Here is a 24929-nt window from a genome sequence, read left to right as displayed (position 1 = left end):
GTCTGCAGAGTCGATGCTGAAAAACATTGACCTGCAAGGCTGGAAGCCTGGAGGACTTCTGCCGGCCAAGACCCGTGTGCTTTGTAGGCAGAAGAGAGCTGGCACCGTCGCACCAAGGAGCTGACTGGGATGCACAAGCTAAAGCAGAGCTGCAGCGTGTAGTGTGTCTTGCTTGATTCCTTCTGAATTTGCTCAGGTGTAATGATGTGTGCATGTATTTCTGATGTCCAGGCGTTGGTTGTGCTGCGGGGTAACACAGCTCTGCTGGCAGAGGACTGGTGGGGAGTGGACATTTTGCTATGCCAAAGCGTGCTTCTGCTTTCTGGAGAGAGGTCTCCTCTGTCCTCTGCTGGTCTGTGCTGCTTGAAGGGGGCCGCACCAGCTGCCTCCAGGATCCAAACTGAAATAAAGCCGAGGAAGTTGCTGAGCATCCCTCACAGAGGTAACAGAGCTACGGGGGGGGGGATCAGGGTCCTGTCCTGTTGTGAGCAGCAGGGAGGCAGCCTCACAACAGCGGCGGCTGGTGCAAACCTGCATCATGGAGAGCATGTGTGCAGGGCTCTGCTGCGGGGTGCCAGTCCTGGTAGTCCCACAGCCATGCATCCGTCCAAGCACAGATCTTGAACCAGGCAGGAGAGCTCTGCTCACCATTCACATTGTTTGTGTGCAAACCCTCTCCAGGGGAAACGGTAAGCCAAGCCCGGAGCGCTTGCTCCAGAGGGGAGTCTCCAGCCGTAGATGTGAACTTGAGACTTTGTAGGATGAGTCACTGAGATCCCCTGACTCCAGCCAAGCCGCAAGCCCTGGCAGGTCGGACTCTGCTGCATCTGCGGATTGCCTGTACTGTGGTGCGGTTGCTCCGGTAGAGAGCACACTGTGCAAATGAGAAACTGAGGCACACATGAGTGAGAGTGTATTAAATCCAGAAGCTAATGTCTGTCTGTCTACTCCCCTCCCTGCAATTTCCCATAGGAAACCTCCATGTCTGGCCATAACTGGGAGCCTGGAGATCTGCCACAACCTGTGCCAGCTGCTGAGGCAACTGGAGAGTCTTGGAGCAAAGCATGAGAATCCAGGGACATCACTCAGGAGTGGCCTGTGGGACTCCTGGAAGGGGATGTAACATTACCTGGGATGCAGTGAGGTGCCTGGCTGGTGATCACACCCAAGTTCCTGCACTCAGCAGACTTGAAAATTAGTTTTACCTTTGTGGTGGGAAGCACAGGGAAATTGGCCTGTGTCCTTGTCTCTTTTTTTTTCCTTTGGGTGAAGATCCCTGCTCTGTGGCATAGGGGAAAGCAGCTCAGGAGCTTAGGTTCCTACTGGTTCCTTCCAGCTCTTAGAGCATCACACAAAGCCCCTTGGCATGGGGAGGAAGTGCGGCCAATGCCAATGGCCACAGGCTCACTTGCCCGTGAGCTGTTCCCACTGACGCTCCTGCTGGAATTCCATTCACTTTACTGGGACTCTTCTCTGCCTCGTGTATCTCCAGGGCTTTTCCCTTGAGGAGCCTCCCCAGCTTTGCCTGGTAACACCCAGCCCTTGCTTTGCACTCTCCCAGCATCGCAGGGCACAGCCCTCTGGGCTTTAAGAGAAAAGGCATTGCTCCTCCTTGTTCTTGGAGGATGCTTGTGCTCTCTTGCTGGACCCATCACAAGCATCCTTCTCTTGGCCTCGGTCGGGTGTAATATTTCTGCCAGCTCCGTGGTTCCTTTTGGCGGAGAGCCTTTAGGGATGCCTTCAAGCTGCCTTACTGCCCTTCCCATCGTGGCAATGGTGCTTAGCTGATTTACAGCTGCGGCGCACCGGTCTGCCCCTGCGCAGGTGACTCCTCCAGCTCTCAGCCCTGAGATGGACATGTCTGTCCGTCCCTCCCGGCTTGCAAAGAGAGTTTCTGTTGTTTTCAGCCCAAGTTGCTGGAGACTGAGCCTCACTTTTATGGAGAGTGAGCCCTGAATATTCAAGAAACAGCACTGAACTCACTATGACCATGGTTGGTAGGTTCGGGCCCTTAATTAATTAGCATTGATCGTACTTCACTTCCAACAGTGGAGGAGGGAGCTGCAGCTCAGGAAAGCAGTGAAGTGTTGCAATATAATCACTGCGGCCATTTTCACACTGCCGGTCTGTGCTCTTCAAAAGTTACACAGCTGCTGCAATGGCAGCACGGGAGACAGAAGGGAAAATCCTGGGGGAATAGGAATGACATAAGACTTCGGAAGCTGTCATTTTAAAAGAAACATTTGTTTATACATTTAGGCAGGGCTGTTTTTTTTTTAATCATATTATTTTTCTGGTTCTTGGCATTGGCTGAACTTGACTTAGCCTTAGCGAAGGTGCTGCTCTTGCCTTCTGCATGGCAGCAGAGTCAGGGTAGGGTGCCTCAGCCCACCAGGAGGTTCAGCCGTCGAAGCATGGGACCTCTGTGGACTCCCTTTGCTCTCAGCTTCCCCATCCAAATGCAGCAGCAACCTTGCAACCCCTGGACAACCAAAAAGTGCTCTTTGGGAGGTGGGATGTGCCTTGTCCCTCAAGAAATTTGGAGAGGGTTGGGTCAGTCACTTGAGAATGGAGGTGTCTACCCTATCTGAGCAAGACACCCAGTGGTCAGCCTTTTTCTGTTGGTGAGCTTTCCCTCCACATGAAGTTGTCCATCTTGCTGCAGTCTGGACATGTATTTTCTACTGAGTCTATTGAGTCCATGGGATTTCATATCCCTGATGCATTTATTTCTCCATGTTTCTCCAGTTTTGTTGCTGGCAGCGCCAGAGAGATGGCCATGGGCATCTTTCTATTGATCCATGAGTAGGACTTTGGGATGTAAGCCCAGAAGGAAAACTTCAGGATTTAGGTAGGCAGACTAAATCCTGTTACATTCATCTTCTTGCCCTAAATCACAGCTCCAGAGTGACAACCACATAGTGAGAACTACTGACAGTGAAGGCCGGAATGTCACAGCTTTTTTAACGTGTTGCGTGATGTCACCGACGCGTCTCCCAGCCTGGTGAATACTGAATCCTCCTGCAAACATAGTGTGTCTGTAATCTGTGCTGTGGCCTGGGCCAGCAGCTCCCAAGCTTTTCCTTGCACACCCCATTGCCAGGGGGTCCCGGTCGGGCTTGACTGTGTGCTGGGAGCCCTGGGCGCTGGTGGGCTTTCTCTCCTGCACAACACGCATGCACGGCTGGGAAAAGCAGTGCCAGGGCTGGAAGAAGGGTGGGAAGTGGTGGATGTCAGCAGGCAGAGACTTTCAGAGTCAAGCCTGGAAGCCCGAGGGATTAGTGGATATGGCTGTTAGGTGATTTAATTGTGTTTTCCTTCCTCCAGCGAGTTTGGGCCATTTTTCTTAACTTGCTTAGCCGTGAGGAGTTTTTCAGTGTAACCGCTATTTATGGAAGGCTTTTACTTTGCCGCTTCAGGGGGAGTCAGCAGCGTACACCGCAGCAGCTGTCTCATAGTGCCACAAGCCACCACTGCAGTGTCCGAGTGCTGGCATCTCAAGGGGCATACAGAGGTTCAAGATGGATAAAAAGACACCAGCTCAAATGAATTCTGTGCTTTGGGTGTTTATATTACAGCAGGATCAGGAGAACCCAGCTAAACCCTGGTGTCAATGTACTAGGTGCCATAGGACCACAGGGGAGGAGGAACATCAGAGCCTAGCTCTGATGCTGACAACTTGCACACCCTTGGGCCAGTCATTTAATCTGCTGTGGGAACTTCAGCTCCATCTGTAAGACGGGGAGAATGATGCTCTCCTCGTTTGTCTCATCTGTTTGAGTTGTCAGCTCGTTAAGATGAGAGCTGCATGTTGTGGGGTGCTGGTGCAGAGCTGTGGGTGACAGGGTGCCCATCCCCGGGGGGCTGCAGGCAGTGCGAGTGCTGGGGAAGAGCCATCTCCGTCCCCTGTGCTGGGACCCTGTGCTTCCCATGGAGGGGCATCTCCGTCGGGAAGCGAAGCGTGTGCTGCCAGTCTGTCCTGAGCAGAGCTGACGGGGAAATCCTCAGGGGAGCCATTTTCCATTGGAAAATGAAGTCCCATCAACGTCTGAGTGTTTTGCACAATCATATTTCTCTGTCAAGGGAAAAAAAAAAAAAGTTGCAGGACGTGGAGAAGGGCTGCAGTATGTCTTTTTGGTATTTTTCAGAAATGGTTAGGCTCTTCACTTTAAATTGGCAACCCCTTCTACCCCCCAAAAAAGGGTTGCAAAGCCTTTTATACAATGCAGTGGGGCATTGTTTTGGGGGTTGTTTTTTTTTTTTTTTCCCTTTAAAGGATAATTTTTGGAAGTTTGGGCTTTTGCCCTGATGGGGCCTTAGCAGCATTTCCAACTTCATGGCATCCTGAGCTTGCCCCAGCCGTGCCAGGGTAGTGGGGGGCTGCAAGCGTGGGAGCCCGGAGAAGCCGGAGCATCTCCTCCCACCCATCCCCATGCAGGCGGCCGCTCTTTTCCCCCGTCGCCGTCTCCTGCGGGCTGGCAGCCGCTCTCCCTGGGTGGGCTGCAGAGCATCCTCTTTTCACTCTGCTTCAGTTTGTTTTCTATTCATGGCCTCAAGCCGGAGGTACGGGAAGAGCTGCTTGCTGCCTGTAGCTGCTTTCCGTGCGTGCGTGCGTGCATAGATTTGCACTGATTTTCTCTCCTTAAGGACTTTCTCGTATTCCCCCTCCCACAGGCAGCGTCTGCGGTTGTTTGCAGGCTCCTGCCTGTGGGCAATTTCCTCCTCCTCCTCCTCCTTACTACCATTCACTCCCTCATCCCTTCTCCTCTTCCTCCCTCCTGATGGAGACAGCCGCTCACAGCCGACTCATTTCAGAGATGTTTTTTCACTGCTGAAGCCAAGATTTTTCTCTCTCTCATCGTGCTTAGTCTGGAATTGGGAAGGGGTTGTTTTGGGTTTTTTTTTTTTTTTTCAGCAATAAATAATTTCAGCGTGCTGAATAGGCAGGAGAGTGAAGCTGGCATTAGGCTACATTGAAATACTCCATTTGTTCTGGGAGTCTTTCTCCTCACTCCAGAAAGCTTCCTCTAGCGTTCAATTTTAAAGCAAATCACTATTATTTTTTGTTTTCTAACTTTCCAGAAGAGATTCCCATATTATTTCGGCTTGCCTGGAGATTTCCACAGACACCAGAACTCTTTCCTTTGGCTTTTCTTTCCTCTTGCTTTCTTTTTGCCGGGGTTAAAAGCCCCAAGCCAGCAAGGTACTTAAACACATGCTGAAAGTTAAGGGCTTGCCTAAGTGCTTTGCTGACTTGGAGCCAAAGATTTTTTCGCAAGTCCTTTAAATGCTTCAGAACCTGAACTCAAAACATTTTACAGAAATTCCAGAATTGAAGTATCTCTTGTGCTAATAATAGTTGTAATTCAGTAGTGCCTTCAGATAACTGGAGCTCTAGACATGGTGAGCTTCTGTATAATCTTACTTTCAGAAAATATACTTCCGTAAAATCTTCTTCTGCTTCAAGCACAAGAGCTCTCCAGAGAGCTGGGCAAGTTTATTTGTATTTCAGTCAATGAACATAACTGGGCTTTTAGCTGTTGTTTTGCAATAAGACACTCAAATCTTTTAAGTGTTGAAATTTAGGAAATAATGGGCAATTAGTTCAAATCATACTGAATGAATGTCTGCTCCTGAACTAACATTTGCTCATCATCTACAACACAGGAAAGAAAAAAAAAAAAAAAACCAACAAACCACCAACTTGAGGGCTCTCTGAAACAGCAACATCAGTAATTGGAAGTTAGGAGATGCTCTCAAAGACAGGCTGAGCTCCCGTTTCACAGAGTCTGAAAGCAGCACTGCTCTCTGCTTTTGAGAGATTACTCAGAGGGATGGCGTTAAAAGCCGTACAGAGAGGGAATAGCGGTGGGTAGAAGAGCAGGAAAGGCTCTGCGGAGGAGGAGGTGTTTCCAGAAACAGAGAGGCAGCCAGCATCGAATAGAAATTATGGCTTTGTTGTTTTGGGCTCTGCGTGAGGAACCCAGGAGCCTCTGCCACCAGCCATCCCGTGGGGGCTGCTTGGAGATGCTCAGCTGCTTAATGAAGAGCATCTGCTTCAGAGGTTTTGGAAGAGGTGCTGGACACTGATGCTTAGGGCAGCAACAAGGGAGCAGGACCAGACAGGAGCTAGTTTACTTCACGACCCTCCAAGGAATTGCAGACACCCTTCTCTGAAAGCACTCAGTGCTGCTGCTGGGAATGGGAAACCCAGCTGAAAGCTCCCAACTCACTATCCTCATCTTAATGCTTTCTTTTGAGAGGTGATATGATCTGCCATCAGCTTCTGAGGAGAAGGATCTGGGGGTCCTAGTAAACAGTAAATTATCCATGAGCCAGTAATGTGCCCTTGTTGCCAAAAAGGCCAATGGAATCCTGGGCTGCATAGGGAAGAGTGTGGCCAGTAGGTCGAGGGAGGTCATTCTCCCCCTCTACTCTGCACTGGTGAGGCCACAACTGGAATACTGTGTCCAGTTTTGGGCTCCCCATTTCAAGAGGGACAGGGAACTGCTGGAGCGAGTTCAGCAAAGGGCAACTAAGGTGATTAAGGGCTTGGAGCACCTCCCTTATGAGGAAAGGCTGAGAGAGCTGGGACTCTTTAGCCTGGAGAAGAGAAGGCTGAGGGGAGACCTTATTATGCCGTACAAGTATCTAAAGGGTGGGTTGAAGGAGGATGGAGCCAGGCTCTTTTCAATGGTTCCCAGTGACAGGACGAGGGGCAATGGGCACAAGTTAGAACACAGGAAGTTCCGTTCAAATACACGGAAACACTTCTTTACGGTTCAGGTGAGAGAGCACTGGCACAGGCTGCCCAGGGAGGTGGTGGAGTCCCCTTCTCTGGAGATTTTCAAGACCCGCCTGGATGCAGTCCTGAGTAATGTGCTCTGGGCAATCCTGCTTTAGCAGGGGAGTTGGACTAGATGATCTCTAGAGGTCCCTTCCAACTCTGAAACTCTGTGATTCCATGATTCCTTGATTCTGCATTGTGCTTTGCAGGGATACATGTGCACATCTGCACAAGAAGGCATGCAAAGCCTCTGTCTGTATGCCCCAAAGCATCGTGTGCTTGCAATCTCCTGCAGTCTCATAGATACGGTCTGGGAGTTGCTCAGAAACCATTTGGGGACCTTGATCCTGCAGTCGTGTCATTCATGGCCCAGATACACACTTTCCAACCCATAACCAGAGACCCAAACTCATTCAGCCCCCATCTGGAGCCTGCTTCCACGTTCTGCCTGAATCCAGGAGCTGTGTCCTGGGGCCCTGTCCTGGTCTGCAGTGCTCCTTTAGCTACACTCAGGGACTTATCTTGATGTCTCTGGTGGAAGTTACACTCTTTCCAGTGTGCCATGGGTCTGATACGTTGCCATCTTTCACCCCAGAGGTGCTCACACCTAGGGGATGCTCTGTGTGACTGTTGGGCTACAGCTCCACAGCGGTGCCATGGCTCAGCACATGCCAGTGATCATTTCTAGGCTTGGCTTCGCTTGAGGATCCTTCGGAATGAAAGGCATGAAATGCAAATGTAATATCTCGTTATTACCAAGGCAAATCCCAAGGCCTTGGTGTAATTGTTAATACAGCCCCTGATGGGCAGAGTAGATGGTTGCCTTATTATTAATATTGCTTTGAAATCATCACCAGGCTCCAGAAGTGCAAGTGTTACTTGGAGTAGTGAGTGATGGTGATTGAGTCAAAAAAAAAGAAAAAAAATTACTTGGGAAAATGCTTCCCATTTCATCAGCATCAATTCTTCCCACCCTCTGGTCACTGTGCTGCCCTGGCAGCAGCTCGGTTCCTCTGTTATCCTGTAGCCACATGCATGAAGAAGAGTCTTGGTGTTGGTGCAGGGGGAAGAAGTCCCTGTCTTGGGAAGAAACAAGTCCTGAGGTCTAACCTCTGGTGGACGTAGGGATGGAGGAAAAAGTATTGGTGTTTTCTGTTGGGAGTTCCTGGGCACAGGGCGTCAGTGCTGCCCTGTCCCCCCGTGTCTTGGTGCTGCAGGTTGCACCCTCGCTTTGATTTCTAAATCTAGCCTGGGTGCTGCCTTTGAGTCCTGGCCCCGCATGCGGTGCGCCCTGTACCTCCTCCTTGCCGGGGCCGGGTCATACGGAGGAGGATGAACCTCCCGTACCTGTGGTTAAGAAAGCGGAGGAGGATTTCCATCCTCGGGCTGCAGAAGTTCATGTGTTTAGTTGCAGCGGTCCCAGCTTCAAGCCCAGCTGCTGCCGATCCACCCAGGGGTGTGAGTGTTACATCTGTAAGCGACAAGCCACTGGCCTACAGCAGGCAAAACCCAAGCCAACAGACAGACAGAAAGAGCCTGAGGGGCTGAATTTTAGAGCTATTAAATGATTAAATGCAAGGGAAAAAAAAGTTAATTTAACATCGCGGTTGTGATTTTACACACCCAAGAGCCTGGAAATTGAGAGCTCTGCTTCTCACACAGGGATCGTAACTTGGCACTGCACAGATTGTACAGTATGTAAAATTAGACCGGAGAAATAGTAAATATGCTGCAGGGAGCAATACTGTCTTGGCAGAAGGAGGATGGACTGAGTGGGACCCAACAGGTCTTTTACGCCTCTGACTTCCATAATTCTGCGCTAATAAAAAAAATATTGCACAATGCCTGATGCTAATCCGCAGCCTTGAGTGGGGTGAAGCGGGAGCCGGGTTGTTGTGTGAACAAATAGCAGTCGCCCCCGGTGTATTCGCGCGGCGGAAGGCTGTTATTTGAGGGCGGGCGCGTGGGCATTGGCAAACAGCGATGGGGAAGTGTACGCTGTGCACCGGGCTTAAAAGGCAGGTTGCGGTCAGTGGGGTGCGAGGTACCCTGACATCTCTATCCAGCGCTTCCCTCCCACCTCCCAAAGCTCAGTAAATACAGGCGTCTTTGCACTGTTGCTGGACCACAATAAGCCTTTCTTGTGTTTACGGCTGTAATTTGGGCACCTAATTCTGAATCGTATTGATTTCCCCTTAAACGGTGTTGAAAAGCCTGATCTAAGCACTCTTTTGTGGCCTACAGCAATTTATCCTGTCTGCGTGAAAAAGCAAGACCAGAAAACAAGGCTTTAATTCATCCGCGGTGCTAACACCAGTCACCTGGCAGCAAAGGGCGAAGGCTCAAGTGATCCCGGCTTGGAGGATATTGGTGGGACTTTTGTGCTATGTGCTGGTTCTCATTAGTGCCATTCATCTCTGTCTGGTCCTCCAACACCTTCCTCTCCATATCATACCACCCCACGTGCCAGGGCACCTGTGGTGTTGATGCAGGGGAGTTGGAGGAGTTGCTGTTTCATGGGGCAACTGCTCTTCCTCAGGAAAGGTCGTCTCAAGTTGACTTTGCAAGGAAGCCAAGTGGGCAAAGTCCCATCCATCCTTCCTGTTGCCTTAGGATGAAAATGGTGTCATAGCTCAGCCTGTCCCGGCAAGGAGAGTACTTGAAGTCCCAGGACACAGACATTTTTGGACCAGAAGAGCTAGGACATACAAGTGCAAGTCTTACCAAGACCTCCTGCTGGAAACCAGCTCAATATGTGAGCTCAGGTCCTCTGCTGGAGTGCAAGAGCAAAGTCTCCTGGGGAAAAAAAAGCTAAGATCACCAGCCCAACAGCATCAACAGCATCAACAGCATCAACAGCATCCAGCTCTCTCAGCCCAGAGCAGCTGAGAGAGAAAAGCAGAAGTAGCAGCAGAGGTGCATCTTCTCTTGATCCTGCCTATGGCAACACAAGACAATCAGTGCTAGAGGTATGCGACCATTGCAGATGGATATACCCTAGCATTAGTACCCTCTGGCAGAGCTCAGTCCTACCCCGAAGACGTGGGAAAGGGCAGCTTCTTTGAGCTCACCTACCCATGCATGACTGGAGAGACCCTGTTACCAAGGCAGGAGGGACTTGGTCACTGTTCCAGCTTGTTGCAGCCAGGGACAAATTGGTGTTTGGGGAGCACACTGCTGTACAGCCCCTGCTACTCCCAACAAGAATTGAGTGTGATGGCATGTGGGACAAACAAGTCTGCCTTGGACATGGAGCCCTTCTGGCTTGCAGCAAGGAGCACTGCCGGCATGATGCTCCAGGCTGATGTGGTTTGGCAGGTCTGAAGAGCTGCAAGAGGGGCTCCGTCCTAACATGGGGGTGCTGAAAGCACACCAAGACCAGTATGAGACATGGACCCAGCCATCCTGTTCTGGCACAGGGACGGCACGCTCTGCCCTGGTGAGATCCCACTCAGACGAGGCCAAAGCCGTTCAGCTAGTCTGGTGATGTGATACAAGCAGAAAAAATGGCACTGAAGTTACTTGTCTGCTAAGGCAGCTTCCCCCATCCTGCTACCACGTCTGTCAGCCAGGGCTCAGCGTGGGACCACAGACCACAAGGCACGGGGAGCTGCCGCATCCCTTGGGGCTGAGCCAGTGCTGCAGCAAGGACTTGGCCCTCGCTTCTGCTGTGAGCTTGTGTTGCTTCTGCTTCCAGCAGTGGGTTTCTGTTCTGCGGTTTCCCACTGGGTTGAGTGCTGCCTTTTCTCCCCAGGAGGGTGCTTTTGCCCTGCCAGTGCGTAGCCTTGTTGGCTCCCGCGCACGAGCCATGCAAGTGTCGCCATCCTGACTGTGTCACCTGGAGTTCAGGCCCAGGGACAGCATGCCAAGCTGGTAGAAGAGCCCCACTGCTGGACCACCAGGTCAAGGTGGGAGCCTGTGGCAAGGACTATCATTTGTGACAATGACATACTTGACTGCAAAAGTTTCCCTTCGTCCCCAGAAAGTCTCAGCAGATACTGCATTAAGTTTCATGGAATAAGCATCAGCCTCTTCCAGCTGAGAGGCTAGAAGGGCCACAAAGGACCGTTTCACCCTATGAGGGACATCCCCAGCTGGGTTCGGGGTGTAGCTGCAGAGGGAGGTGTACTCAGCTGTAGAGCAGTGGTGGGAGGTAAAGCTGCAGCAAAGCTGGAGGAGAGCTTCTTCAGGGGCAGCAGGGCTTTGCCTACCCCCACAGAAGAATGTTTTGTGGTCACATCCAGGCTGAGAGAAGAGGCTCTCTTGCCCTGGAGCTTCCCCTGAGCCGAGCGTGTCAGAGGGGGAAGCGCCTCCTTTACAACACCCCTGAAGTAAACTAAGATCTGCTCCTAGGCTATCGTGGAGTGATTGAGTACAAGTCCTTTAGCACCCATCTGTTATCTCTTAATTAAAGTTTCTTGCTAATTATTTTTTCTTGTCAAGAGAGCAAAGCTGCTGACTCCAGGGATTTACCAAAGTAGAGCAAACAAACACAGTGTCTGCTTGCTGCAATTCTTCATTAATGGACAAAATTAACTTGGAACAGTCCATATCTTTGGCTACATCAATGACACTTAATTATGCCTGTTTCCTTACAAAGATGTATCTAGTTTTAAATCACTCGTGGGGAAACTGCCTCTTTAAGCATGAAATTCCTTCTCCTTGAAGGAAAGGTTTCTGCTGGCAACAAAAGCCCTGCAAAGACCACGTGGCGCCGGAGGAAATAGATGTGAGGTGATCAAGGATGGGCTGCGCTTTGGGAAGCTGGTGTCAGGAAACCCTCTCCAGTGCCAGAGGCTGTTTCATCTCAAGAAGGGCAGACCTCAGGGCTGTGAAACTGCAGATGGGAGCAGAGCCACCAGCATCCCTTGGACATGGTTGGTGATGCTCGTGCCAGCCAGCATGGGTGCAGTCACAGGTGACAAGTCACAGGGTTGTGCCACCACTCTGTGAGACCCAGACCCAATGGCCAGGAGCATCCTCCTCCATGCAGGAAGGATGACGGGAGACGGCCAAACCATCCCCCACAAGCATCGGCACGTGAGACATCTCTGCAAGAAGGCAGGGCCACCTGGGACACAGCTGAGCAGAGGCACTTGCAGCTCTTGCAGTGGTGGCCAGCCAAGGTGGGGATCAGTGCTCTCCTCCTCCCCTCCCCGCGCTGGCCGGGCTCTTTCCCCTCATCCTCCCCACCCTCTGGGGCTCCCAGCTCATCTCCTGTGGGCTTATTCGTCTCATTTACTGTGGGAAGTTGCAGGGTGCAAGACCTCACCGGTTTATCTGCTTGGAAAGCTCTCGGCATAGCCCCGGCACTGTGTAAACATCAAATGTATAATTTATGAATACATACACAGAGAGCTAATTAGCCACTGAGATGATTATTTGTGGCCAGTTGCTTAGCGAGGGAGGTACGAAGGCTAACGAGGGCGATGTGAAGGTCCTGCTGTCTGAAGGCACGTATGTAACGCTCCGTCCTGCTGCAGAAGGGGACGTGTCCTTTCTCACTGCCTCAGTTTCCCCATCTGCAAAAGAGGGGCAGAGCCAGAGGCTGTGCGTCCTGCAGATGAGTGCTTGTGTCTGTCCCCAAAAATGCTTCGGTGCCTTCCTTTTGCTCTCTCGCTGTTCATGCCAGCCGCAACCCGCGCCGCATTTGGGCAGAGGGCTCTGGGGGAAACAGTTGGCCCCGTCTGCCTGCAAATCGCTGTGACGGCAAGGGCGGTTTTGGGCCCCCATGTGTGCGTGCTGGAGGTTGGCTCGCAACCCGCCCTGGCACAAAGAGCCCCATTGAGGGGCTGCGGTGAGCACCGGCGCCGGGAATGCAAACCATCTTCTCCGCTTCCTCTGCTGGCTGCTCAGAAGACCCCTGGGGGCATCTGGGCGCAGACCCCTGGGGCCGCGTCCGTGGCGTGGCTCCACGCGTGCTGCCGTAGGGCAGTGCCCAGTGGCACGCTTGCCCTGGCAGCTGCCCACGCTGGCAGGGTGGGAGCCTCAGTGGGAACAGGGAGAGCAGCCAGTGGAGGTGGAGGGTCCCAAGAGGAGTTTTCCTCCTTCCCAGCACCGTCCATGCCAGGGCAGCCCTCGGGTTTGCAGGATTTCCCTGTGTTGTTGCCCTTGCAGTCTCGATGCAGGTCAAGATTCATTAAGAAGGAAAATGAGGATGATTCTGTGGAGGAGCTCCAGCCGAGCAGGGTGGGTTTGGGAAGCATCAAACATGTTCCCGTGGGTCCTGCATCTCAGCTGCTTCTTCTCATCTGCCCTCCATGTCTCTCTGCTAGACCGCTGTCCCCGTTGGTCCCCCTTGCATTGCAGTTGCACAGATCACACCTGTCAAATTGTCACTTGTCATCATTAGGAGGGCAGCAAAGGAGCTCACGGCTTGTTTCACCATGCTACCCCAGGTCCACCACTGGGAGCTGTGTGTGTCTGTCCCACAGGCACCTCCAATCTTCCCTCTGCTGCAGCTTTTCAGGGCTGTGGGTAAAGCTGTAATTTCTGCCCTCATTACGCACCACTGCAGTTCCTCTCCAGCTCTGGGACTTTATGTCATAAGCCCTGCTGTACCTGTCTTGCATGCTGTGCTGCAGCAGACGATGTGGCCTTTGGTGGAGTTGGATGCTCAGAGGCATGTTGCTGCTTGGGGTGTGGCACCATAGCTGCTCCGTCGTGTGTGCTTCACCCTCATCCTGTCGCCTGACCCAAAAACCAGCATACTTTGGAGAAGCAGGGTGGTGTAGGAGCAGGACAGCTTTTCTCAGGATCAATTCTAGCCAATGATCACAGCAGTGTTGGTGGGAGAGGATCTTTGGAGGTATCTAGACCAGTGTCCCACTCAGAAGAGGCCCAACAGTAGGCCACGGCTTTGTCAAAAGAGACCAAGGATCTCCAAGGATGGAGATACCCCCTCTCTGTGGGTACCTATCCCAGGGCTGCACCACCCTCCTGGAGACTAAATTTTCCGCCATGTCTAGCTCAAACCTCCTGAGCTGCAGCCCCTGGCTGTTGGCCCTTGTTCTGCCTGTGCCATCCATCAGTGTCCGTCCAGGAGGGCTGGCCCTGCAGCATAGGCACCATCTCAGCCTCCGATCCCATGTGTTACCAGTGATGTGATGACCAGGAGAGGGTACAAACCGCCCTCCCCTCCCTCCTTGAGGGACCTGTGAGGCTCTGGGTGGGCTGGGACCAGGGGCGTCCTGCCCATACCCAGCCTGTGGGAGATGGAGGCTCCCAGTAAAAGCTCTGGTCACCCTTGCCCATCCCCATCCTAAAGCAGAACTGGTGTCTGTAGCACAAGGCAGGGCTGCTCCAGCTTGGAGGCGGGGAGGGACAACACTGTCCCCATGGTGCCCCTTCCAAAAGGGAGGTGACGCCTGCCAGTGGGGCTGCCATGCATTCTCATGGCAGTGTGATTGGGTGGGACTCCTACGGCTGGCATGGGGCAGGAGGGACATGGGAACCTGGCTCAGCTCCAGTAATAGCCTCAGCAAACCTGGCTGGGAGAAACGCCTCCTCTGAAGCTGTACTTTGGGTTTCTTCTTCATCAGGGGCCTTAAATCACTGCCTTGGTTTCAAAGACCTGTCTTCCAGGAATGGCTCCCTCAGTCTTTCTGGGTGAGTGCCAACATGTTTGTACTGTGTTTAAGGACAAATAGGAAATAATTCAAGGTGCCTTTTCCCCTTCCCAGCTTAGTCCTGCTGCCACCACCTACAGACAAGGTCTCAGCCACAGTCCTTAGAAGCAGATCTGGGCACCCCAAAGCATCCCCCTGCTCTCAAGCCTTCCTGGGGGCCAGGCACTGGGCAGGCAGGAGTCAGGCAAGGCAGGCAGGTCTGTGGACCCATCGCTGCAATGAGCCTTTCTCCATGCAAAGTTAGTGGGTGGTGCGGTGTCTCCAATGTCTCTGCCAAGCAGATCCCCACGTGTAAGGCCCGGAGAGTCAATGGCTTTTTGTGACCCAGCAGGAAAGGGGAAGAGAAAATGTCTTTACCTTATGCAATAGAAGAAATCAGAGGAGAATTTGAGTAAGGTGCTGGGACTCTTACTTTAGCTCTGCTATCTCTAACTATCCCTCCACCTTTCTGCCTAGTCATCTGTCCGTCCATCCATCCATCCATCCATCCATCCATCCATCCATCCATCCATCTCCACAGTCATTCAAACAGCCAACCATCCACCCAGCCCCACTGCTGTTCACTGATCCTTCCATCCCTCCCTGCACTGACCCACCTGCTTGTATTCTTATCCCTCCGTCCTCTTACACATCTCTGCATCCCCTTATATGCCCATCCATCCATCCACTAGCATAGTAATCCATCCGTTCATCTTCATACGCTTCACTCCATCCCATCTGTGCCCCTCCAGCCAGCTGTCCGTCTGTCTGCGATCACATGCATTCATTCTTCCATCCACCCATCCATCTTCTATGCTTCTATCCGCCTGTTTATCTGGGCCCATTCCAGCTACCCTTCCTCACACAGACACCTCAGCTTGGATATTGTCCCCTTTGTCTGCCTGTTGGTATACGTGCTAAGCTTTTTTAAGACACTTGAAAGTCTTGTGTGATCAGTGCAGTTTCTCAAAGGTCCCCACCTTGGCTAGTGTCTAAGATGATTCTGAGGCATCTCACCAGCACCTTACTCACAGCAACCCAGTCTTTCCTCATCTGATCTTAGCACCCCCTTTCCCAGCAGGGATAGCATTCCCAAAGGTACTGCTTCCCTATCTGAAGTAGGTGTCCTGACACACCATCTGCAGGACTCAAACCTGCCAGGGTCTCCTCCAGGGTCAGCTTCACCCTGGGGCTCTCTCCATTGCAGATGGGCTCAGGCTGTGGGCTTTCACACAAGGAATGGCTGGATCCTGCCTGTGTAGTCCTACCTATCAACAGGACCCAGGGGCTGATGTCTAGATAGGGAGGGCAAGCATGGGGAGATATTTCTCCAGTCCCTCTCTCCCATCAGCTGCCTGCAGCTTCCCTGGGCTCACCAGGCAGCTCAGTATTTTACTGCCCTGGGTGGTGCCTTCTTCTGTGGATTCATTTAATCACTATTTTCCCCAAAATGTTGTCATCCATAGCATTTGATGGACATGGGTTTCTGTAATTTAATCACACTTTGTGTGAAAAAGCATTTTCTTTTGCTTGTTTTCATTTGCTGCCCCTTAATTATTTTATTAGGAGAAGGAGCAAGCAGTCCTTCTCTATTCATCCTCTCCGTGTCACTCATCATTGCTTAGGTGTCTATCATGTCTCCGCTCAGTTGTCTCCTTTTACGGATGAAGGGATCGAGTCTGTTAAGCCATCCTTAGGCGGGGGCTGTTTCCAGCCTTTCCCCATTTTCTCTCTCTACCCCGTTTTCAGCTGAACTGAACTCTAACATCACAGAGATAGATCTGTGCGTGGCTTTTAGGGTACAAGTCTTTCCATTTTCTTCTTGATCCCTTTCTAAATAATTCCTAGCATTGGGTTTGCATTTTGGGTTGCCACTGAGCTGATGTTTTCAGGGAAGTGAGCATGGCAGCTCCAAGATATGTTTCCATGGAGGCTGCAGCTCATTTGGAGCCGTGAGTGGTGGGGGAAGCAAGGCTTGATTTTCCCTGTATGCATCCCTCTGAGCTTCATGACATGGTGTTACCACCTGGTGGGTCTCCGCTGTGATGTCCTTCTGCAGTGCTTTTGCACCCAGCTGTAATTTGGCTGCCCTGGCAGCCTCAGCAGCACGCTGTCTCCTCTCCCTGCCTCGACACCCTTTTCCCCGTGAGTTACGAGGGTGTTGGGCAGCTCTGATCCAGCTCTGATCTCTGTTGAACTTCACCGGTGACGTCTTCTACTGCCCCGTCTGACCGCTTGTTCTCACCTTTGGTCTCCTGACCTTTAGCTGCTATAAATCCTTGCAGGGACTTTCCTCCTGTGTCGGGGCTGCTTGATTTCCTTGGGAGGCATCTTGTCAAATGTGTTTTTGAAACCCAAGAGTATTTTGAGAACCAAACAGCCCTTGTCTGTGCGCAAAAGCTTGATGAAGCCTTGAAGAAACCTCATCCTCTACTCATCCCCCTGTCCTGCTTCATCCCTTGTCATGCACACACACACACACACAACCCCCACACACACAGGGCTTTATCCTTGCCACACACAGCTCAGCACAGCCAGTGTAGCAAGACGGGAAAGATTCAATTGTTAAGGATCATTAATGAATGTCAGCTCGAGCTCCTGTCCAGAAACCTGAGAAAATTCAATTAGGCAGCTGGTGCCCAATGAGCTGTGTTGCCCCGCTCGCAAAATGCTAAATCAAACAGCTCAGCCAGGCACCGTGTTATGGTAGAGAGAGAAGAAAAGGCGGGCAGGGAGATGAACAGCATAGCACGCACTGAGCAGCTGCCCCTTTCCGAAGTGCGGCGCCGTTGGGTTGCAGCCCTCCCACCCGATTTCCTAGGCAGGGAGTCGCAAGGGCAGCTGCCTGCTTCCCACCTCCACTAGTAAATACCTTGAGTTTGCTGGTGACAAGTCCTGGGGCTTTGTCACCTCTCTGCTGGGAATTTCTGATGTGTGCATTTGGTTTGCATCCTGCGACAAGACACGCAGGTACAGGAGCAGCACTGACTCGCTGGTGCGAGCGTCTGTGGGTCATTTGGCTGGAGAACCATACGTGCATCCCTGACGTCTTCTCCAAGGTAAATGTCAGAGGAAGGCGGCCTGTGAGATGGAGGTATGGAGGTGGTCCATGAGTCCCAATTCACCAGTCCATGTCAGTTGATCCACTCTGGTCTAAGATTAAAATAAATCATTATCAGTTCCAGCAGGAGAACTTGAGAACAGAGACAGGCTTCCCTGGCCACCGCTGCAGTGTCAGTCCATGCCCCAGTCCTTCCTATACAAGCGATGGTAAGATGCTGTTTCCAAGGCAGCACTGCCCACAGGGCTCTGAGCTCACCTGGTTTTCTCCTCTTCCTCCTCACAGACAGCCACATCCAGTACGAGCGGGTAGGCGCAGATGTCACCATGAAGTGTGGCTCCATGGACTGGGACGCAGCTGTGACCTGGACGGCCAATGGCACCGACATCGATGAGTCCCACCTGAACGGGTCCTACCTGATCCTGAAGAATGTTGACCTGACACAGAGTGGCCAGTACTCCTGCTACGAGGGCTCCTCCTGGCACCTCAAATACCAGACCTGCCTGAGGGTGGGAAGTAAGTACCCTGGCGTGTGACACTGCGGGGGGGCAGAGCCATACTCTTTGCTCCCGTATTGATTCCTCACAGCCCCCTCCTGCCATACCAGACCCTGTACTGCTGCGGAGGATGCTACGAGGCACCAGCCGGGAGCCCCACCAGCTGGGGATGCATCATGTGGCTGTACAGGTTTGAGGGATGCGGCAGAGCCTTCCTCTGCTCCGTGTCTCCCCTTCAGCACCTTGCATCAGAACCAGCGTGGTGTTTCCATCCTCGACTGTGATCCAGGGTCAGAGGGTTGCAGGAGGACCAGCCATGGCCTGCATAAGCCCTGCAAATCATACAGCGGGGGCTCTCTGCACCTGTAGGTCGGACTGAAGAAATACAAGTTTCAGGGATGCTGCACAGCGTCCAACTCACGGTTTCAGGGTCCACTGGGAGGGATGCTGGTACATGCGCCGAGGGGAAGGGATGCTGGAAGAAGCTGAAAGGCAACGTGAGAAGCAGGCAAGGAGGGCAGCGGTGAGCAATAGGTCAGGGGGTATGGCAGCGAGTAGGCGTCGGGGCTGGGAGCACGGCAGACAAAAAGGCAGTGGCAGACCAAGTCAGGGGCCTCTCAGCGGTGCGGTCGGGGTGAGGAGGTGTTCACAGGTTGTTGGGAAGCAGTGAAAGCAGAGCAGGGTGCAGAGCAGGCAGCAGGAGGAGGAGGCTGCGCAGCTCCTCTGCCGTGGGCACGTGCTCACCAGACGCCAGCTGGGGAGAGGTCCCAGGCCGTGCCAGTGCGAGGAGGGGGCTGCAGCCCAGGTCTGGAGGAAACGAGGGGAACGGGTAGGGGGCTGCAGCCTCGCACCGCCTCCTCTGCAGCTGTGGCATCCCCGTGACTTCGCAATGCCTCTTCCGTCTGCTAAGCACCTCGCTAATAGTAATCCCTGTCAATCCGCTCAGGGACCCATGGGAATTGCTCAGCATTAGAGCCCAAATCCTGCTGTTTCCTATTACCGCGTGTTCCCATTTGCTGACAGCTCACAGCCCCCCTAAGCACCGGGCAGCTGAGGAACCTGGTTGGACACTGCAGGGCCACCAGCCCCAGGAGAGAGGGTGACTGATAAATAAGTGAATGCCTGGTGTTGTTAATGCAATTAAGTATGCAAGGAACTAATCAGGTGAGATGCTTTAAGTGGTAATTAATTTAATTGCCTGGATTTTAATTTCATGTTGTCTGCAAGGTTTCTTTTCCCAGCACTTCCATCCCTGCCTGCCCTTCCTGCCTGCCCCCCCACGCCTCCCCAACTTTCCTGCCTCTGCGGGGCATGATTGATTCCCTGGAGGTGCGTGGGCTGCTGTGGAGGAGTGCGTTTGGGAGCATCCCAGGAGGAGATGGGGATGGAGATGGAGACGGAGATGGGGATGGGGCTGGAGATGCAGACAGAGACAGGGATGGGGATGGAGACGGAGATGGGGATGGAGACAGAGATGGAGACGTAGATGGGGATGGAGATGGGGACGGAGGTGGAGACGGAGATGGGGACGGAGGTGGAGACGGAGATGGGGACGGAGATGGGGACGGAGGTGGGGACGGAGATGGGGATGGAGACGAGGATGGGGATGGAGACGAGGATGGGGATGGAGACGAGGATGGGGATGGAGACGGGGATGGAGATGGAGACGGGGATGGGGATGGAGACGGGGACGGAGGTGGGGACGGAGATGGAGACGGAGATGGAGATGGAGACGGGGATGGGGATGGGGATGGAGACGAGGATGGGGATGGAGACGAGGATGGGGATGGAGACGAGGATGGGGATGGAGACGAGGATGGGGATGGAGACGGGGATGGGGATGGAGACGGGGATGGGGATGGAGACGGGGATGGGGATGGAGACAGAGATGGGAATGGGGATGGACGTGAAGGTGGAGATAGGCAGCTCACAGGAGGTTTGCAGCATGGCCCTGTAGTAGCGTCCCTGCTGCAGCTGAGCGCTCACTGGGAGTCCAAACTTGGGATTTGAGGGATCTTGGACTCGTTTCATTTCAATTGCACAGGAAGTTAAATGAAAACAGACCTGTGCCTGTGCTTTTCCCTCTTACTGGGGCAATAAGAAAGATGACAGCACCGGGAGCGAGGGGTTGGAGGCCGTGTGCGGAGAAATGCTGGGGATCTCATTGAATCAATGACGGTACCTGGAACGTGCCCCCAGGCGAGGCAGGGGCGCTCCCAGGCAGACAACGCTGCAGGAAGGATGTGGGGAGGGAGCGGGGAAGCGGCGAGGACCGAGAAAAGGTGTCATTTAGCAAAGCAAGCTCTGTCGTGGGGGTCAGCGAACGCAGGGATAAAGGGAGACCTGCCAGGAGTCAAGCTGAGCAAAACCTTGCAGAGGAAATGAAAAGGGGGGTTAGCCATATAAATACAGAGCAAACGAGGAGAGAAGAGCAGAGCTGGCTATGCAGCCAGGTTTCACGGGAGATTAAAGGTGATCTCGGCAGAGCCCGGTACTGAATGAACCCCGACAGGTCTGAGTGGCGATGCTGAGAGCGAGGGCAGCGCAGGCTGGGGGAGACAAGGGAGGATAAAACCTGGAGATGATCCTCCGCCTTGTAGGCACCTTCAAAGAAAACAATTCAGTGAAGGCTTGGGGAGCACCTTATCCCCAGGTGAGGACATCTCCTGTTCATTAACAATGCTCATTAGCGGCTGAGAGGTCATTGGCAGTACCCAGCACTGTGGGGAGAAGTGATGTGTCTCCTGTGCTTGAGAGAAGGAAAAATCCCGATCAGACAGCCTGACCCCAGAGCACAGCAGGGCCGCGGGGTGCACTTGGAAAACGGAGCAATTAAAGACATGGAAACAAGTGGAAAATGAGAGAAAAATAGAAGGGGGACTTGCCAGGGATATATCACACCAGATTAACCTGATAACTCTTTGATAAGGGAACTGATTTCCTAAGCCCAGAAATGTGGTCGATATAATCTGTCTTGACTTCAGTGAAGTATTTGCTATGATGCCACATGGGAAATTATGAGTTAAACCAGAGAAAATGTGGATTAGTACAAGAGTTGGAACATGGCTTAGGAAATGGCTAAAGAGGATCAGATTGTGCTGAAAGGGGAGCTGCTGGGATGGATGGGGGAGCTTCGGTATCAGCCTTTGGACCGCTTTCAGTGGTGTTTCCCGTAATGGCTCTGGCCCACAAGGACCAGTGAACTCCAGTGGGATGTGCCAGTAGCTGTGGGGGGACCCAGGGATTTTTGATGGTGGGGGTTTCATGTTGGAGGGGCTAGGATCTATGTAATGGTGCAAAAGGCACAAAATGCATGAAGGTGTCTCATCAGTGTCCTTCAGCAGGTGGGTGGGAGGACATGGGTAGTTCAGCTGGTCCTTGAGGTGGGGTTTGACACCCAGGTCCACATCATGGGGGATGTAGCTGGGAGCCCAGCAACACCTCACAGAGAATGGGGGAAGCCAGGCTGTCTTGTACCCTACAGAGATGGAGACACCAGCGCACATACGGTGGGGACAGTGTGCGTCCAGGGACGGGGTAACCAAAGGATAGAGAGCCCATCTTGGAAAATAGGAAGGGCCCACAGGTTTGCTTATCCCTGGGGGTCCCAAATCGCCCATCTCCGGGGTGTGAAGCATCCCAAGCGCAAACCACCTGAGAAGAAGGTGGGCACTTCTCCAGGGCCCCCTCTTCTGGGGGACTTTGAGCGGCAACACGTCGCTCTGACCCCTTTTTTTCAGGCAGCTGAGCATGAGGTGAAGCACAGGAGAGCAACCGGGATGCTTCAGGTTTATCTCCAATGGGTCACCTGCCCTGCAGCCTGGAGAGTGACGAATGCCCGAGCATGGCCAGAAGCAGCAGGCGATGGGGACGGGGCTTTTTGCATGCCAGACATCCCTGGACTGAGCCCAGGGCTGAGCACTGGGACTGGGAAGGCGGGAAGGGAAGGCTCTGGGTACCAGGAGCGCGGCGCCGGGCTCCCAGCTGCCCCCGTGAGCTGCAGCTCTGTGTTTGGAAACGCACGGGCGGAGGGCCCGGGGATGGATATAACAAAGACGTTGGGAAATAATGTGCTCTTGAGGTTTGGCACACGGCTCTGTGCATTACAGAATGTTATAAAAATACTGCTAATGGGCCAGAGAGGAGTGGAAACGCGCGGCGGAAAGGCTGCCAGAAGCCGGAGAGCGCACATGGGAGCGGGGAGGCCTTGTGTGCGAAGAAGGGAGGGAGGGAAGCAGCCAGGGCGGGCACCCATCCTCCCGCTCCCATCCCTCCATCCCTTTCTAACCTGCTTATCTCCATCCTGGCCTGGCTTGGCGGCACTGCCCGGTTGGACCTCTTCTTTCACCCCTCTGCCCGGCTTTGGGGATGCCCAAGCGCTGCCGGCTGTGCTGCTGCCGAGTGGGCTGGGATGCAGGCAGGGATGGCGTCTGTGCGGGAGAGAAAATGCAGCAAAACCCCCTCCAGCAGAGGGACACGGGTCAGGATGCAAGCAGTGGAGCTGCCCTCTGCATCGCGGTGGTGGCGTGGGGGCTTGTAGCCCCGTGCCAGCCCCAGCCCTGCCCCGTGGGTATCGCTGCCTCCCAGGCAATGGTGGGAACGGGACTGGCAGAGGGCAAGCGGCTCCGGGCTGGCCTCCTTCCTCCGAGTCTGTCACTGCAGCGGCTGGCGAGAGAAAGGGGAAAAAACATGCGGTTTGACGGAAAACGACATGGAAAAACAACCAAATTAACAGAAAAACAAACAAAGCAAAACCAGAGAGAGGGAGGGGGGAAGGGGCAAAGCAACAGGAACCACATGTGAGCGGGGAGGCCGGGAGAGCCCGAGTGTGTTCTCTGGCCTGATTAGCAAGCGATCAAACATCGGCCACTAATAAATAATCAGAGCCTCCCTTTTCTCTGCCTTAGAAGTCCTTTTCCTCCCAGCTGGGCTCCAGCTGCAACCGGAGGGTTGGACTGCAGTTAGCATCTTTTTGTTGTTGTTGTTGTTTTTATAACTTTTTGTCTTTTTCACCCATCCAAAATAAAGAAGAAACAAAGGAGGTAGCAACCTCTCCATATTAGACATGTACCTCCGGCTCTTCAGGAGAGGGATGGAGCCCCAGGGTGGGTGTGAGCATCCCAGGGTGGGCATGGGCTAAACAGCCGAGGAAGGCAGTGCCAGGGATCGGTGTCTGCCCGGCTGCGTATGTACGTTGGTTCGGTGGGAAAATCTGCGGTAGGGCACTGCCAACACACTGGCTTGGGAAAGCAGGTTCGGCTGGCTCCGGCCACAAGGATGCCTCTGCCTCGGGGCAGGGTGCCGCTGGTGGGGCCAATGCTCCTGCCACTGGCGCAGATGCTGATGGAGAAGCCCGGGCTCGGGGTCAGCGCGTGCAGATATTTCCTTGCTCGTGTCCAGCGATCTGTGACGCAGGGCTTGTGTGGTTTTTTTTAAAAGCCTTTTTGATGGATTTTTCCCCTATGAACTTATCCAATCCCTTCCCGCGGCCGTGTAAACTGAGGCTATTTCGAGAGCAGCAAGTTAAACACAACGGCGACCGTTCTCTGGCACCAGGGCCAGCTGGCAGAGAGCAGCGCCCGCCCCTGCGATTCATCCCTCCTGCCCTCCAAATGTCCTGCTGCCCCTCAGGGACGGCCCCCTGCAAGGTCAGCCCCAGGGCTGTGCCCAGGCATTGCTTGGGGCAGGACTACATTAACCTGGACCAAACCTACAGCAGGGGTGGAGCTATTAAATTTAAGCATGTGGCTGCTGACATTCCAGCATTGGGAGATGCACCCCAAAGCCGTTGGGTTTACTACTGTGGATGTGGTTGATTTTTCCCCACGTGCCCGCGGGTGCCAGGGGCTGGCTCGGTGCAATGGCTCTGGGGGGTCTTCACGGCCAAGCATCACCACCCAGTTCCTGAAAGCTGTGGGAAGGGACCATTGCAGACAGGGTCAACCAGGTTGCGAGAGCGCCTCATTTATCGAAGTTGAGCTTTGTGTCACAAGGCACGCATGCTCTCCAGTCGCCGCCTTTCCGTGCCGAGCTGTTTGTTCACGGCTGGGAAAACTCAACAGATGAACTTTGCTGCCTGTGCCCAGATTTCAGGTCTTGGCCCGGCTGGGAGCTGGAAAGGCATGCTGGGTAACGATATGCAAATTGCCATCCCTGCTTTTTAAGGAAAAAGCAAAAAAAAAAAACCCCAAAAATCAACCCCACCTAAAAACCCCACCACGCTCCCAAATGCAATTAGCCCTAATCGAATTAGAAGCCGGACTAGAAAAACAAACACGTTTGCAGGCAGCAGGCGACCCTTCTGCCCAGTCCGTTGGGATGCACGCCGCCGTGCCGCAGCGGGAAGGGCTGAATGAAGCGGGGCCCCGTGGCCCGCGTGTGCACGCACTCGCACGCTCGCACCCATGCGTGCACGCATCCGTGCCCCGCTGCGTTCCTCCCATCCTTCCCCTTGCCGGGCTGGGCAGCCTGCCCAGCTGCAGCATAGCAGAGTGATGCTTCTTTGGCTCGCTGCATAAAATATGATAATCTGGGGCAGCCGGTGTCAGAAACAATAAAAATATCCCCTCTCCCATCCTTGCAGCCCCCCTTCTTCGCGCGGGGGAGCTGGGGGCGGCAGGGAGTGCGCGGCGGCGGGGCGAGCGGAGCGGCACGTGGCATTTATTAGGTGCTGCGGCACGGGACCGCAGCTCCGGCAGCTCTGCCCTGGCCTCGCTGATGCTGTGGCCTGCGGAGCCCCTGCCCAAGGGAGGAGCATGCCCGGGAGGTGGCCAACGCTTGCAGGGTCCTGTGTCCCATGGCGTGTCCTCGCGGGCACCTGAAGGGACATGGCACCAGGCTTGACCCCAGCGATGGATGAGTTTATGCTGGGTTGGGTGCTATGGAGAGTTCATAGCTTCACTCTTCACCTGAGTTGTGGTGGGAGCATCACATGGCGTTAGAGTACCAAGAAGTGGAGAAGGTGGTCTCCTCCTTGT

At 53.6% G+C, this 24929-nt stretch overlaps 1 protein-coding gene across 1 annotated transcript in view; it reads left to right on the top strand.

Annotated features, from left to right (window-relative positions):
• Window positions 1-24929, top strand: part of CNTFR (ciliary neurotrophic factor receptor) — a gene marked incomplete at both ends in the record, with an annotated part of 86511 nt that overhangs the window by 10472 nt on the left and 51110 nt on the right. Inside the window, one exon of the mRNA XM_082496949.1 lies at window positions 17741-17971. Coding sequence (XP_082353075.1) covers window positions 17741-17971 — 231 coding nt within the window. The remainder of the gene's footprint in view (window positions 1-17740; window positions 17972-24929) is intronic.

Source organism: Vanellus vanellus, assembly GCF_965231255.1.
Source record: "Vanellus vanellus genome assembly, chromosome: Z".
NCBI lineage: Eukaryota > Metazoa > Chordata > Aves > Charadriiformes > Charadriidae > Vanellus > Vanellus vanellus.
Note: the sequence above shows the minus strand (reverse complement) of the source record. Positions and strands in the feature narration are given on the sequence as shown.